The following is a 17,440-nucleotide window of genomic DNA, read 5'->3' as shown; positions in this document are numbered from 1 at the left end:
TTCTTCAAAAGGGGGCTGGTCTTTTCCACATGCCTTACAGTGTTTGCCCCAGCCCTCACATGCATGACCACAAAGACTGAGATGTGCACATCAAAAAAAACTAAACACAACCTGTCCAGAGCATCCTCTGGAAATAAAAGATTTTAAACATGAAAGCAGACATCATGCACTTAACAGACTTGAAGTTGCCATCCAACATTCTGTACGTGTTCAAAGAGCAGTACAAGCTTCGAGCCTGACTGCTGGACTGCTAAGTCCCAATTCCTGTACTTTCCTCAAAGTCACAACAAAGTGACATGCCCTCTACTTGCTACGTTTCCCTTTTGTTCCGCTCCTCAGTGTGCACAGTGAGGGTATCAGATACCTGTTCCAGCTGTCAGATATTAAGTTCTTTACTTGCTCTCTACTCTCAACAACTGAAATACCTGCTTTGAACCCCGAAACCACAGATTTCTCCCTATCACTTCCTAATTTATGAAACTAAGCAAAGCAGAATGCCACTAGTGCTATCTAGGTTTACAGTTCAATGGAAACATCATTAAAGATTGATAACACGCTATGTAATGACACAGTGACATTCTGACACAGGCCTTCCTGCTCTAACAAACCACAACACGAAATACACTAACTCTGAAGTTTTTGAACACTATTGATACCTGTTTACGATACGGTGTAATCACTCCAATATCAGTCACAGACACTGCAGTGCTTTCATTTTTAGCCAGGTGGCAACAGTACTGCATCACTTGGACTGCTTCAGTTGGATTAAACCACGAGGGGCTGCGGCCTTCACGTGTTTCATTGCCCTGGATAAGGGGAAGCAAAGCGAGCAGATGAAGAAAATGTGCAGAAATTAATATGTATTTAATAGATTAGCCTCAAACATCCTAAATGCAAAAAATAGATGTCATATGTTATATACAAATTCCCTTCTTTGCTATAAATCCTTTCCAATGAAAGGAAAAGCATCACTTAATGCCTTTTTTAAAAGCTAGATTTATAGTATATTTACAGATGACAGTGCTTTGTATATGTGACAAAGGATGCAAATCTCAACTCAGGGTGACAGGTGTTACCAGGCTGCTATCCTGCTTTTCTGCAAGGTGTAGGAGTTCAAAAAGCACCTCCAACAGTAGATATACCACTTGCTACTTCACCACTTCTTGGAAGACCAAAGAAAACTTTTCTTCCTGATATACTATTCCTCCTCCTCCCTCCAACTTAATCTTTAATAATCTTCCAGTTGTAGGGGATGGTATTCATTCTAATACAGCAAACTCTTATCAGAAGTTATCTAAATCTAATGGAGCTGCCTGTAGCTCTGTGCTGCTCAATTTACCAACTTGATTTTTTGTATTAAAACGTCTCCACAAGACGCTGCAATTTGCAGCTGCTTAAGTTCTTTGCAAACATCTGCCTTCAGTGGTTGTTTCATCAAAACCCAACGAAGTACTGAACAAGTATTTTTTTCAAAACCAAAAAGCCATACTTCCTATAAAAAGCTTGTTTTCATATCCTTTCTGAAATTCATTCTTAAGAATAAAACTTGCTGTCTACATTATCAGACAACTTCTGTGAGGCCCCTTTGTTTATACTTGACTACGTGAACTTTTTACATACCCTGACTCCATGAAAAATTAACGGAAATCCCTTCCTGGGCAATTTCTCCCAATGCAACAAAGAAGTTACTACTGAAGTGTCTGCACAAACTTCCAGCTCTTTATGATAAAACAGTTTAGATGGTAAAGCAAGCAAGGCAGAATGTGACCTGTAGTTCTTTATGAGCTTTGTGATCTGCAGAGACCAAAAAAATACGAATCTGTTACCAAAACACGCAGCTATTCATCAAGCTTCAAAGCATGCAGCAGCTCCCACACAGGTATCTTGCCATCCTGTAGTGTTTAGCTTTTCTAAAGCTGCCAAAGAACTGCATTAAAGGGAAAAATTGTAATTTTGATCTGTAAGTAAATACTAAATAAAAAAGTCTTAAGAAGGACCATCTCTTTTCCCTCTAAGGGGAGCGGAGAACAAATGAAAGAATAAAATTTACACAAAAGATGAAATTGGCATTCTCCAGTTTAAGGCATCCTATTTGCAAGCCCATTTCCTTTTTTAATCAAGTCAGATTCTTTTATTGGAGTTTCCATAGATGTAACGTGCTTCTTGGGGGAAGCCCTGATGGGCAGAGAAAAAGCATCAGACGATTAGAACAGCTAACAGAAGCTGGCCTTGGAAAATTTACTTGTCTCTCAATGAAAGAATGGCCTCGAAGAAGCAATTCCAGCCATTAATAACCAGCTCAAGGAGCACTAAAGCCTTCACTTTGTGCTCTCTCACCATGCCAGCTTGCCTTAAGCATTGTATACGTAACACAAGAACAGAAGTTTGCTGTAACAGATTTTTAAGAGGAAGTTTGAAGTAACTTTTCATTAGGCTGAACCCAACCTAAAAGCTAGAGCTAAATATCACCCACTCCCTGTCCCCTCCAGCAACTTAAGTCTGCCATCAGACTTCCTCCTCTGGCCACACAATTATTGCGTCACCTTTGGTTTTAATTTTTCAGACTATAGTACCAGAAGAATGAGAAGGCACTTTAATAAATCAAGTTTACATTTTAGCCCTGTATCTCAGCCTGTGACAAGAACTTAAAGCCACTGAAACATTTGTGCTTACTTACCTAGCAATGCTACCTCTGACACTTGAAATGGACTTTAGGCACTTCACCGTACAAGAGCATTAGGAAACTGTAATGACACTCTGAACTGGTTCCCTACTAGTCAAACTGACAACAGAGTCTAACAAAAAAGGATGTTTTTAGTACTCCATATATGGATGACATGTTCAACATGCATGTGTAGAGTTGTCCTCATTCAAGAACTTACTGCCCCAAATAGTGCCCTTGTCCCCAGCTTTTCATTCTCTACCTTTCAACCTTCACAGCTATGCAAGACCACAAAGTGAGACTGAGCTTATTTTGTTTAAATTTAAGTGTTTACTCAACAAATGTTGAGTAAGAAGTAATGGTTCTGGTGAGTCGTAAAAAATCTACTTATGAGGCTCTTCAATTCAAATCCATACTTCGGAATGACATTAAGGGGCTGCTCTGGTCAAGGATATATCAACGGGGTGCCAGATCCTGATTCTGACATATGCTCACCAGAACGTGTTCACCAACTGTCCTAAAAACATTTCACTAATGGTAATTTGCTTCTGATACCCCAGTTCATGTACTGGGCTGCTAGGTGTAGTTACAGCTCAGAGATGAAAGGAATAGTTTAAGTATTTCTCTATGTCATGGAACATTCAGCTATTTCCAGCTACCCTGTAAACACTGTTTTCTTATGCTTATATGACAAATTTCCAAAGCTATCCTTCAGAGGAAGAAGAGGTAAGGAAATAGGAAGGTTTTTTTTTTTTTTCCCTTCCTGAAATAACTTGTTCAAGCTTGTCCATTTGTGGAGAATTATGAGTAAGTTTGGAAAATGGAGATGGAAGGGAATTTTAAGCTGTTATTTAGAATTACGCTGTGTGTACTACATTTGACCAACTCTGAAGGGGCTGTCTGTTTTTAAGCCAAAAAGGGCTTTAGGAGGTTAGAAGGCTGAACGTCCTTGATATTCTGAGTATTTATTCAAAATAATCAAGTCTTCCTAGAAAAACAACTATTTGAGTTAGTTTTAAGTCTAAGCATTAAGGAGTAAAGCAAGGTGGTAAGGAAACATCAGCAACCACAGTTTCTCCTTCTTCACAAGAAATAAACTAAAATAATTTGGTTTTACTCACCAACAAAGGATTATATGATCCAGAGGCACTGAAAGCATCCTCATCTCTCAGATACATATCCCTTGATAACAGTCGTTCCAGCAAGGACATATTTAATCCAAATGCCAATGCAATTTTTGATTTTATTACAGGTCCTAACTGCTTTGGATCTCCAACAAGAACTATCTGTATATACAGATTAAAAAAACACCTTATATTATAACAGTTATTAGAAAATGTAGTTTCAGTAACATGCACACTTCCAAGAAACGCAAGATGTGTTTAAGTACTCTACTTTCCTCACAGACTTCTAATTTGTTTGCACAGGTTTAGGCCCAGAAGTATGAAAAAATGGCAGCTTGCATTCTACAACATTCACAACGATAAGAACAGCAAGCAAAAACCTTGTACTTCCTTTCAGAAGATGACTCTAAGAGACCTACCTGTCCATTAGCTTCTGAAATCAACCCGATAGGAATCAGGCTCTCTGGTTCACTTGCTTGCCCAGCTTCATCCAAAATCATATGTGTGAAGTGTCCAAGCCTACAATTAAGTAACATGAACTTAAAAGAGGGCTTTTTTTCAGATTAGTTCATTCTGCCACCCTGTGGTTGACCTCAGCAGCTCTGTAAACTTCCTTGTCATGTGCACCAGGAACCTCCCCTCCACATATACAACAAAGATTAAAATATTTCAAACACACAAGGTAGAAGAAACAACTCGCTAACTGATTCCTCATCTGTGATTTCTCATCCACACTATCATATATGCAACCGCTGCTTATCTTAAAGTATTAGTCAGGGCAAGGCTAAGATTAAAAAAAAAAAAAAATCTTGGAAAAAAAAAATCATTGTTCTCAAATTCTCTCAGCTACGTAATTAGAATAACGCACTTGGTTTATGCAAAGACAATCACTAGGCCCTGTTTCCACCAAACAACTCTTAAGACAGTTAAACACTTAACGCATTCTTTTAAAAAGATAGTTTCCTCTGATTTTGCTTAATAGCACTTTATATTGAGGTTGTTTACAGCTAGTTTTCTCATCAGGTCACCTTTACTAAGTAAAATCTAATTTTTAGTGTGAACTCCTACAACAACACTTTTAAGCCAACATGACTGTAAGATACAATATGGTTTCTAAGGATACAACTGCTGGTGGTGGAAAACTACTGCGTCAAGACTTTTTATTTTTATTCAAGATATTTCTTAAGCTTCCTGTGTGTGGAGAAAGTCTCAGCTGAAACATTACTAAAAACAAGAGGTTTGCCAGCAAGACAACTTAGGAAGAGAGGTACATGCAATAAACTGCATTAAAACAGCTGAAGTTATAATACAGAGGGAATCTAAGGCTTGAGATTTTGTAATTTCCAGCTACGTCAGCAATACTCCTGTCTGTAGTACAGTACCTTACTGCTGTTTGATAAAACATTCCTGCACTGCTACAAGTGGTAATTATTATCCTGAACCAAGATGCTTTCCAAATATCTTCGCCATCTTTGCAGTAAGGTTTCACTATGTCATCAATTTGCTGCAGAAACAAAAAGGTGTTTTGTAAAACAAAAATGCTACTCGATGTTTTCATTTGAAGAAAAAGCACTGAAAACTATGTTGGAAGCTGAACAAAATGTTTAGATTTAGACCTATAACTGAGATGAATTCTTCATGAACGTGCTTAAGCAATATATTTGCATTTCCTTCATCTTAGGGATCCAAATTTTAAGATATATTTCATATACACATTTTCCAGTTCATCCTCTGGAACGGCTACAGTAGTTATTACTTTGGATCCTACCCACCAAGCCTAACCAGTCTATTAAACATTGACAGTTACATTAATAAATCAGTAGTTTTAGATAAAATATTAGAAGTGAAATAATAACTGGTAGTAACCTGTAATACTTACCTCTGGTGATCTGCAGCTAGCATTGATTCGGACCATAGCTCCTGGTTTTAAGAGATTGCTTTGATGTAGCCTCAAGCAGATCAGGTCTGTTGCAGCATTTGATGGAGCACAAACCAAGATCCGACTATCTGGTAAAGTATAATGTATCTACATTCGAGAAGATGGACATAAAGTAAAGTTAATTTGGAAATACAGCAATAGCTAAAATGTGCTCATGTTGTGCCACTGAATACAGAATCCAGATGAGTTTTGAACACGTTATACTCATCCACACTTCTGCAGTTCAAGAACACTAGTCTTGACAATCATAACCTAAGGGTACCGACAGCAGAAGTATTTCATGGTTATCATGTTGATGTATACCTGTGTTTCAGGAATGCACTATGCAGTACTGGAATTGAGAGTCAGGTACTAGACACAAAAGCTTTAAAAATATAAAAATGGGAAGACTTGAAAATAAGTCATTCAGGAATTCTGTAAAATTCCTATTAAAATCTTTCATTATTTTGTGTAGCCCAAGAAAATTGCTTAAAAGAGCATTTCATGAATTCTTGTTTGGGAAAAAAATGTGATGGTACTTACAGAACTACTCTAAGAACACTGAAATTATTAGAGATGACCCAATCGTCATCTATGTCTACCTGTAGAATAGCTTCGACTACCGTTATTGTTTTTCCAGTTCCTGGTGGCCCGAAGAGAATGTAAGGCGTTGGACGACATTCACCACTCACTATCCTTTTCACTGCCAGTTTCTGTTGCTCATTCAAAGCAGGATTGAAAAATTCACCAGCTCTCTGCTTAAGTGCCACAGTTTCATCAACTATGATCAAGATAAGCATATATTAAACGTGAACATAAATATTTTCAGCATACACAGGCTAAAGCAACTCCAATTCGTGTTATGTTTTAAATTTTTTTTTTGTTTAACGTGGTAACAACTACCAAACTCCTCCCTCAAACTCTGATTTTCCTAGAACAGCACAGAGAAAATAAGACATTAATATTTCGGAATTGTACTAGATCTTTCATGAAATTGAAGGACAGAAATAGATTATCATTATCTACTGTAACCACATGTAGAGACTATTCAGTAATTTTAACATCAAGCTCACTTTTTTTTTGTCTTAGGCAAACACACTTCCAGTAATTTTTCAGGGATAATACTAGTGATATATACTTGATGACCAGTGGTGAAGTCGTACGACAACTGTTATTTTTCCCCCTCTCATGCAGTCCAGCCCTAGCTTTCCACAACAGAATCTTATTAACCCACTAACAGAAGCACAATCTAGGCAACCTATTCCACAATTTAGGTATCCTATTGCTACAACATGATAAAATAACCCTATTTAAACATCAGCGTGCTTAATTGCTGAAGTGATGCCTCTCAGACATGCGAAGGAATGATATGCACTTTCTGAATGCTTTTAAAAATCTGTATCACTTTTTCCAAAGTAGTTATCCCAGCATTCCAGTAACAAACCAGAAACTTGGAACATGAGCGAACATTTTCCAGTAGATGGCTTGGAATAATTTATTGAGTACAAAATATCACTGGATGCTTGTTGAGCTGAAGATGTTTAAATACTCCACAGAAGGACTCTAATGAAAATTCCTGCTAGTACCACTGTACAGTTTCTCCTTAAAAGAGCACGAGGGCATCTGAAAGGCACCACCATACTAAGTCCTGATTTGGCTTGAGTAATTGCAGTGCTGAACTGTTATTCTTTAATAAAGAAAGTAATAAAGCATACCAAGCTGGCTTGTTTGCGCAGGAACTGTCACCATGTCTGGTATGTTCATCTGCCTGGATGCCATGCATTTTGTCTGTCTGTTCTGCAGTTTTTTGACCTGAAAACATCAAGTCAAGGTAAATGTGTTTATAATCTTACAGTTACAGGCAATTATCTTCACTAATATTTTTGAAGTTGCTACGTTTTATTTTTCCCCCCATTAAATGGCATTGTGCCATTAAACAGCCTATTTGTATGAGAAGAAAAGATGCAAGGAGTTTCCACCTTAAATCTAAGGTTTCTAGAAGTTTATGTTAAAATTAAATATCTATTGCACAAATACTTTGCACACTTTGATAAGCAATGGTTAAGTAGCTTACATCTTTCAGCAAAAGCCAATGTTCACATTCCATGCGTTTTGGCAAGATGATTTCAGATTGCAGCATGGGAGGAAGCTGTAGTGAACATGGCATTAACAGCACTCTGGACCAGATGTTACAATTCTCCTAATAATACTCATCCCAATCAAGTGAACTGATGAGTGTTGGTGTTGATCACTTCTTGTACAGGACAGAGGTAGTTGTTTTCCAGCCATATTATCCTGGGATTTTTGCTGCTTCCCCAGAGCCATGATGCCATGGAAATACTGCAAGGCTTCCGCAGTCCTGTGCTTCTCATTACTTGCTCTGCTGCTTATCCACAGGTACTAGTGACTTGAATAGATCAGAGCTTCAGGGGGTCATACAGGGATCTCTGGGGTAAGATGAGGGGTCCAAGTCATGTTCCCCACCACCCTTATAGAAGGAACCCTGCAAGAACAGGCACCTTGCAGTAACTAGCTGTGCTGCAGCTCTTACCAGTATGGCTCCGTGCTTATGTGCAGGAGCTCCTCCACTGCACATTATTCACTGCAAAACCAGAGACATGCCCGAGTTGTCACCACAGGAGGATGGAACAGAAATGATATTGTCTGACGGTTTAACAACTCCCCACCAGGAATGGGACAACGTGGGTGGACTTCCCACGAACAACTTGTATTACCCTCCTGGTCACAAGTTGTACTGCTCACTGGAGATTTCTATCATTCACATACCTACTGCAATACATCCAGGAAATTTCCAGAATTACTAGAGTGAGCTGGTGACAGCTTCCTGACAAAAGTGGCAGAGACACTGATCGGGAATAATTCCCTACTAGACTTGCTGCTCCCATACCAGAAAAAGCATGCTTCCACAGAGCAGCCGCTAGTGCAGATACTGCAAGGTAACCTCAAGATCTCAAAGAATGCTAAAAAGGTAAGAGCAGTCAGAACTTTGGACAATCTAGAGCAGACTTCAGTTTGTTTGAAGAATCACTGAATGAAGTCCTCTGGGAAGCGGACATAGGGAGAAAAGGTGCCCAGGAGATCTAAAAGCTGTTTGAGACATCTTAAACAAACCATCCTGCTGCACAAGATCATCTGGAATTTCAACAGAAGGTCTGCTTAGCTAAGCTTGTAGCTTCTTGATGAATTCGTAAACTGCAAGCTGGAAGGTTAAACTAGGACAGGCAAAAATAGAAAAACACTGCTTGGAAAGCTGGACAAAATCTGGAGAATCAAAGTCCAGCTGATGTTTAAGTGTGGCAGGAAGGGAGTAACAAGAACAGACTCTGCAACTGTTGTGTGGAAGAGACAGCTCAGAGATGGATGAGAGAAGACAACTTATTGAGGGACGATACAGGAAAGAAGAACTCAATGCCCTTGAGCAGTTTGGGAATGAGAGGGAAAAGTAATGTAAGGACATCGTGCTATGAGCCACTGCTACTTTGAGCCACTGGATGCACCCATATTCATACAGTAGCTGTGACTCATGACAGTGATACAGTTGTGGATACTGCTGCCTACTAAATGGAAAAAAAAAACACCTCCCCATCCTCCCCCTAAAAAACAACTTGTCATTCCCACAACAAATTAGGGATGTCCCTGACAGCAGGATGAAGCTAACGTTGCTCCAATTTAAGATGGACAAGGAAGATCTTAAGAACTACAACTCTTTGGCCTCAGTCCAGTTCCTGAACAGATCATAGAGCAAATCCTTCTGTATTCACACATTTAGAAAAAGGTGACCAGAACAGTTCACACAGTAACAAGGGACAGAGCTTTCTTAATAGGTGGCCAACCCAATTTCCTTCTCTAAAGAAGGGACTTATGTGGACAGAAGAAAGCAGTCATTGTAATACTCCCTGACTTCAGTAAGGCTTTCAAAAATGGTCTATTTACCACAATATTCTTATTTGTAGTCCAAGGACACGACCTAGATGAACACACTGTTAGATGAGCTGTAAGTTGGCTGAATTACTGGGTTCAAAATCAATAGCTTGATACTCACCTGCAAACAGGCCACAAGCTATGAACCCCAAGGTTGTCACTGGGGCCAGTACTATTTAGCATCTTCAAGAATTAGTATGAGACCAAGCACACCCTCAATAAAATAGCAAACAAAGTCAGGATTAATAGTTGAAATGCCTGATGGCTCACCTACAATTCAGAGGGACCATGAGAAACTTTACAGTTAGGCCAATAAAAAAAAAATAAAAATCATAAAAATCAGTAAGAAGTGGAAAGCTCTGTACCTGGGACTGAGTACCTGCATGAACCAAGACAAGCTGTGAACCCACTGTCTGAGTGGGTTCCCTAAGCCCTTTCCAGGATCCTGGGTTACAGCTAGATGCATACAAACCAACAGCGTGTTCTTAAGAACTTAAAGAACTTAGCTTTTTTAGCTAAATTTGGAGGAGGTAAACAGGAATCTAATGCCCATAAGGGCTTAAATAAATAAGACTTAGAGAAAAAAAAAAAAAAAGACCAACAGTTCTTTGCAGTAGCATACTATATAAACAAGGGATCACAACCACAAGTTGTGGGTAGAAAAATTGATACTGGAAATTGGGAAAAAATTGAGTGGAAAGATTATGAGACACTGAAACAGGTTACGCGGAGGCTCTGGAAACCCTGGACAAAAACAAACAAACCCCAACCACAACACAGACTTGATCTGGTATTGGTGACAGTCCTGCTTCAAATAGTAAGAATGATTAGGTAGCATTCTTAAGCTCCTTTTAAGAAAGATGTTATAATTTCTTCCTGTAATTTAACTAGCAGTTAAGAAGCACAGGTAAATTTCCTCAGGCCAGGATGATTATCTTTTATCATAAAATTATTTCCTGCCACAGTGAGAAGACTTTACACATGTATTACGAAGTTGCTATTAAAACTAGTTTAATGCAAATCTGACAATTCAAATTATAATCATACGGGTTGTTACTAGCACTTCTCATTCTAGGTGGGAGGGTTGCTTAATAGCATCAGTTGCTACCAAATTCTCTCTCCAGGTGTCAAATGACCTTCTGTCATCAGAAAGAATTACAGAACGGTTGAGATTGGAAGGGGCCTCTGCAGATGATCGAGTCCAACCCCACTGCCAAGCAGGGTCATCTAGTACACACTGCAAAGAACAGCAGCTGGGCAGGTTTTGATTATCTCCTGAGTAGGAGACCCCACAACCTTTCCGTGCACCCTGTTTCAGTGCTCTGTCACCCTCACAATTCTTCAGTTTGTGCCCACTGCTTCCTGTCCTGTCACCAGGCAACACTGAAAAGAGACCAGCTCCATGCTCTAGACAACCTCCCTTCAGATAGTTATGCACATTGATCTCATATTGATCTCAGTCTTCAATCCCCAAGAGAAACGGGCCCAGTTCTCCCAGCTTGCCGTCACATGAGGGATGTTCCATTCCCCAAATCACCTTCATAGCCCTCCACTGGGCTCACTCCAGCTATCACACTGGTTAAACATGACTTCCTCTTGGTGAAGCCATGCTGACTACTCCTGATCACCTTCTTATCCTCCAGAAGGTCAGAGATGACTCCAGAATGAGCTGTTTCATCACCTTTCCAGGGATGGAGGTGAGGCTGACTGACCTGTAGTTCCTGGGTCCTCCTTCTTGCCCTTTTTGAAGACAAGCTGCATCGGCTTTCAGAAGCAGCAGAACACGACTGATTCTCTCATTTCTAACAACAACTGTGCAGTACTTAACTGTTACCAATGCTGTTAAGAGTTTTAACAAATATTTACAGAATATTTACCTTACTCTCCTGCTGGGAGTATTGTTCAAGGCCGTCATCAACACCACCATACTCGGTAATATTTTGGGTCTTGACAGCTTGTGGTGACCGTAAGAGAAGCCGTTCTGGAAATAAAACTTCAAGTTTGGGGAATAAAGAAAGGAATTTGAAAACCACTTAAACACAACACACATTTTACTGATATCAGCTTGCTCTAAGTTTTCGAAACAAAACCTATCGCAGAACTGGGAAAGACCCACGTGAAGTTCATATGAATTGTTCTACTCAACCATAAGACACAGGGTGCCTGTGCTTTTTATTTAATTCTGATGCAATGTAAACCACTGCCATTTCACATATTACTGTTACCACAGCATGGCCTATACAGTTCTCATTGGTTCAAACTGTTGACAGAAGTTGAAGTTTCCATTTACGTCCCCTGTGACGGCCAAAAGCTCTTCTATTTTTTTTTAAATAAAATAATTACAGGAAACTGTAAGAACATATTATTATAATGCATTCTTCTCAGTACGCCCTGATGTGAAAGCAATATAAAACACGAGCCTCCACATAACCAAACCCCTCCAGACAGCTTTAGTCAACTGAAACATACCTTTTTCACCCAGACAGGTAGCTTGTTCAACTGCCAGCTGGCACCGTCTGCTAGTAATCCTGTTGTTAGAATGGCAGATCAGCAGTTTGCGGTTAGAGTAAAATCCCAACATTCTGTAAGCTGCAAAAGCATACACCCTACAAGGCATCCAGTACTTCTTCTGTGAACCATTGCTTACAAAAACAGGAGTTTTTACACAAGCGTATTTACTGAAAAATGCACTGCAGAAATGTTAATCAACAGATATGCTGTGAGCAGCACTGATACACATATTCTCTAGCCCTTCAGTGAGACAAAGATGCCTTTGCACTCCAGAGTCAGATAGTCTTTCAAGTAAGTTTTTGGCAAAGCCAATCTTTGATAGAAGACTACGCAGCTATATATAGATAACATGCCACAAATAAAGCAAAATTCAAGGTTTATGAATAGTCTCGCAGCCATATTGGTATATTTTTCTTAAAAAACAATCAAAACAAAACCACCCACCCACACAACAGAAACCCATGCAACCAAAAACACAGCAACAAGAAATCCCATACCACCCCAAAAACTACTTCACTGCCTGGCATTGCAGCAATCACTTACATGTTGAAACATTCTTGTCTTGTCTCTGTTTTGTATGTAGTGCCTACCATTGCAGTCTTATCAAGGAATATAGTTGGAAAGAAATGAAAGAATTGGCACCTGAGTTCTTAATTGTGCCCTTCCTTTATCTGCCCAGACTACCAACTGACAGCCTCATATATTTTCAAGTTGCTTTAATAGAGGAATCACAAAATGGAGCTCTTTTCAAGTCTATAAAATACCTGCAGTGAACAAATTCCACATCCATGGGTTCCGAGTTGTAAGCCTGTTCAAAATCTGCATTGAATTTAAGAGTAACTTCTTCATTACGTATCTGTTGCAAGAAAAAAAGTTTACTGATGTAGGGCTTAGTCCTTTACACACAATAAAGCATCTTTGAAAGCACTAGGAATAAAAAAAAAAAAAAAGCCAATACCTAGATTTACTAAATACCAATACACTACATTTTTAGATTATGTTATGAGTGCTTTTAGGGCAGGTGACAATTATAATCTAGGTAGAAAACAGGAAGCCTACAATCTTCAAAACAACTAAATCAACAATAAAAATACACTATTTAGGGCGTAGATAAAAATCTAGCTTCCCCAAAACAGGTTAAGCTCCATGAGTTGTGCTCGCTTCCCCTCTGAATCCTGCGGACTACTGTATTTTCAACAGAAAACACATCTCGCTTACCTCAGTAATATAGGCAACGTACTCTATTATATGCTCAGAGTAGACTTGACTTTTCAGTATCACCTTATCACCTAATTGTAAAAAAAAAAAAAAAAAAAAAAAGCTGACATTGTGACAAGGAATAGTAAAATTCTCACCGCGGCACTTCATTTGTTCCCCTTTTGTATGGTTAAGATTGGAATTTGCAGGATGACAGATGTTCACTAACTTCAGCAAAACTGCTGGATCCATGAGTACCTCTGAAGGACCTAACTGCATATAGCAGTTCAGATCACATTTTAGAAGGCACCTAGTATTGGTGCCATCAGACCCTTCAAAACTTTCTGGAATCCTGTGTGTCATAACATTGAATACTTAATTACTTTCCCAGTTTTGATACCCCTATTGCAAAAATAAACATTGCACACTGTTTTGTGAAAAGCTTCCTCCAGTTTTGTACGTAAGTTAAAAAATATGAGAAGACTCATGAGAACAGACATGTAATGCTTCTTCAGATAGCAGGCACTGTAAGACTTACACACTAACAGTGCAGATCACCTGTACAGTAGCCTAAATTAATTATTTTGTGTTCAAATCCTTACGCGTATGACAATGCAACAGAGTTTGCACTGCACTAAAAACACAGATCAACAAACTCTTTGGCTTTATCTCACATCAATTACTACCTGTATTCAGGTGAGGTCTGCCTTCTTCCAGTCCTGGCACTTCTAACACTAACAAGCTCCCATTCCTTTTCAAAGTAATGCCACTCATGCTAAAATCTTTTATCTCCATTTCTGCGTAGATCTCTTCAAGCCATAACAGAGTAGAAAATTTTGCTTTGTAATTATTTATATTAAGACCCTGAAAAGCAGAACAGGATACACTGCAGTTGCAATTTCTACGCTGAGGTACAGACCCCACCAATCTTAGTACTACATGAAACAGTTCAAGTTATAGACTGCTGAGCTGCCAGTTAAGGTGACTAAATACAGCATCTTAATGCACTAAGCTCAACTCCCACAACAGTCAGTGCAGAATCTGTGTATCTTTGGAGATCAGATAAAACAGCCAGTCAGCTAAAGCATTAACCATGTCTCCTAGAATATTAGGCTCCCATAACTAAAATGGGCATTTCAACATCTGAATTCAGGGGCAGTTTAGAAACTGAATTATATGTTCACCAGTCTCAGAAAGCTTAAAAATTTAAGTACGCTGGCCAGAGATAGGTAAAGATGGAGTCATATCAGTCTCTGCCCTGTCTGATGATTATAGAGCTTACGGCAAGCTGAAAGAATCCCAACTTCCCCCCCTCACAGCTTAATGCACTCTCACTGAAGACACATTGACCGACAGCACAAACCTCTCCCTAAACCGTGACTGGCGGCAAGGAATGCTTTCAGTTCGATAAATTCTCACTCAAATGTAATTTGAATGAGCAGTGCTTTTCTGGTGCTGACTTCACAACAGTCACCAGCATTAGACGGAACTTAAGATGTGGTTAAAAAAAGTTACTATTACCAGCAGGCTTTCAGCACAAAATTATTTAAAATACTACTGTTTTCTCTAGACAGTATCTCTAGCACACTACCATATGCCAATGATTTCAGGGTGTTTTGTGAGCCGTTCAGAAAGAAAACAGCACATTTTACCTAAATATCTGCCCCCGTTAAGTCCTTACAAAGTTGGGGGGGGGGGGGGGAGGGGAAGTGATCAGCAGCAGGGCTCTACCAGAAATCAGGACAGTTTCTGAAGAATGACTAATATTTGTACTAAACTTTAGGTTTCTTTTTTAAGAAAATGTATTTTAGAACTGCTGCACTCATGGGAAGAAATTGAACTAGCTGTACATTTGAGAATTTAAAAAGAGGTTTTGAACAAGCAGAAAAGAATCCTCTATTGCTGCAATAAGCCTAAGAACTTCCGCTTTCATTTCCTATGAAACAACTGCTGGACTACTGTTCCAACACCCTGAAACCTCCTTTCAATGATGCCTGCAGAGGAGAAGTGAGGAGGAATCTTTTTTACCTACTGTAATATCTCTCCCTGCTATAATATAACTCCCTTTTCAGTTTTTCACATTTACCATTTTAGTTTCTTCTAAGCTTGAATGCTGTGACATACTGAAACCAGTCTAAGTTACAGGGTACAGACTGCAGTCTTAGTCTACTCGCTAACACCATTATATCAACTTATATTACACTAAGGGTTACAAGTTTCTGATAAATTAAGCTCAGCTTGAACAGACATGCTTACATAAAACACAATTTCTTACATAAACCTACACTTGCATACCTCTGCTAGGAGAGGCTGGAAGGTCAGTACGTCTAACTTCTGCTCCACACATCTTCTTAACTCATCTGGTATGGTATAATGCGGGAGGAAGCTTGGAAGCTTTCTGTTATTTCTGAAACAAGAACATGTCAAATCATTCGGTAGCTTCATTTTTTTTTTTTTTGAAGGACAGCAAATTAACATGCCACATCCTCAAGGCTACAAGAAACCACATGCCACAAAACAACAGATTGCTTCAAGGTGATAATTGTTAAGTTTTCTACATTGGGACAAAAGATAAGTGTTCCAATTACTCAGTATTTAAAAAAAGTGTCTGCTTCTATCCTCTTCTCCATTTAGTGATATTGTTATAACTAAGCAAATACTAAGTATTATAGAAGTTTATCTGGAAGAGGAAAACTTCTGAAATCAAGTTAGGAAAAGCATCACCTAATACAGATGTCAGGTTGCTTGAGGAATTAAGAAGCTAACTTACTCTAGAAAATTATTAAGAAAAAAAATCTACAATAACAATTGTTACTTGTAGGACAGTTGCAGAGTAAACTAATTTAAAATTTAAAAATCACATTATATAGTAGGAAGCTTCTGTATGAAGAGACTACAAAAAAATCAAGCAGTACACTACCAAAAACGTGTCAGTAAAATCTGAAATTAAAACGTTTACAACATACACATATAAATATTCACAAATTCTTCTTGTTTGGCGTTTGTCAGCATTACAAAACAGATACAGCAATACTGAATACAACAAGATAAGACAAGCATTATTCCCCGCCCCCCTAACTCACAGTACCTTTTGAATATAGGGGCAACCACCGTTGTCGTCCTTTGCTGGGGTACTGAAGTAATTTTAGGCTTTCTTGAAGAAAATGGTTCCACAGGTGCTATTAGAAGCTCTGCTTCATTTGTTACTGTGGTTTCAATATAGCGTCCGATAGTAAAATCAGAAAATCCAAGCAACAGGAGTTCTTTACTGTATCCAGGATTTCTTCAAGCAAGCAAAAGTTAAGTTCTTAAAATCATCACATTGTCTTTTCCTTAGCCGTAAGTACTCTTTTCAGTAAAACCGTACATTGTTTTAGTAACAAGAGAGCTGCTAACTTGGGGCAATTCCTTACACTCACTCCCTACACTGAGTTCAGTCCAGGTATCATGTTATAAAACAAAAAAAATTAAAAAAAATGTAACACTCCAATTTCATCAAAAGCTTGAGTAAGGGACAGAACCCCTCTCCTCAACATACCAGGTACAGAATTAATACGTCCATCGCAAGGAATGTCTTGTAATTACTGCTCCTGAAAATGATGAGCCAAGCATTTCCAGTGGAGGAGCCTACAGCAGATCCCCTCCCTAACCCCCCCCCCCCCCCCCAGCAGTGTGCAGCAACAACTTTTGCTCTGCCTTGCTTAAGGCTACTCAGAATGGAGTCCTAACTGCAAACACATCAAGTGGAGAAAGCAGGAAAGATCTTGATCTTCTGAAAAAAATGCACTTTGTATCTATAAGTGGGCCTGGGGAGTGACAGAAGAAAAAAGGTCAGAGGGAACTGTTTCTTCAGATCCAGTTCTAACGAACATCGGACCAAAACCCTTTGCACACACCATCTGCTCCAAAAGCCCTTAAAGGACTCTTCCCAGCACTATCTAGAGCCAAATTCTCTCCTCAGCACTAACTACACAGTCTACTACTGTTACTGTGCGTCTGAAACAGAAGCATCCCAGAAGGATTCCAGCTTACTCTCTCTTTGGCAGAAGTGCCACTTTTTTTGTGCCAACTAACACTACCTACTCA

At 39.1% G+C, this 17,440-nt stretch overlaps 1 protein-coding gene across 4 annotated transcripts in view; it reads right to left on the bottom strand.

The window, feature by feature from the left end:
• The window catches only part of MOV10L1 (Mov10 like RNA helicase 1), a 38,962-nt gene that overhangs the window by 6,276 nt on the left and 15,246 nt on the right, over positions 1-17,440 (bottom strand). For 2 of the 4 annotated variants that reach the window (XM_005020857.6, XM_072033067.1), the window contains exons 9-23: positions 16,443-16,637; positions 15,650-15,761; positions 14,041-14,218; positions 13,376-13,446; positions 12,922-13,013; positions 12,116-12,174; positions 11,524-11,639; positions 7,420-7,516; positions 6,307-6,485; positions 5,666-5,812; positions 5,169-5,290; positions 4,206-4,305; positions 3,784-3,948; positions 1,621-1,794; positions 657-806 (exon numbers count right to left, since the gene is read on the bottom strand). In XM_005020857.6, the coding sequence (XP_005020914.1) occupies positions 657-806; positions 1,621-1,794; positions 3,784-3,948; positions 4,206-4,305; positions 5,169-5,290; positions 5,666-5,812; positions 6,307-6,485; positions 7,420-7,516; positions 11,524-11,639; positions 12,116-12,174; positions 12,922-13,013; positions 13,376-13,446; positions 14,041-14,218; positions 15,650-15,761; positions 16,443-16,637 (1,957 nt within the window). The remainder of the gene's footprint in view (positions 1-656; positions 807-1,620; positions 1,795-3,783; positions 3,949-4,205; positions 4,306-5,168; positions 5,291-5,665; positions 5,813-6,306; positions 6,486-7,419; positions 7,517-11,523; positions 11,640-12,115; positions 12,175-12,921; positions 13,014-13,375; positions 13,447-14,040; positions 14,219-15,649; positions 15,762-16,442; positions 16,638-17,440) is intronic. The other 2 variants (XM_013100795.5, XM_013100797.5) reach the window with 2 other exon arrangements.

The sequence above is a fragment of the Anas platyrhynchos genome, chromosome 1, assembly GCF_047663525.1.
Source record: "Anas platyrhynchos isolate ZD024472 breed Pekin duck chromosome 1, IASCAAS_PekinDuck_T2T, whole genome shotgun sequence".
NCBI lineage: Eukaryota > Metazoa > Chordata > Aves > Anseriformes > Anatidae > Anas > Anas platyrhynchos.
This window is presented reverse-complemented; position numbering and strand designations above follow the sequence as displayed.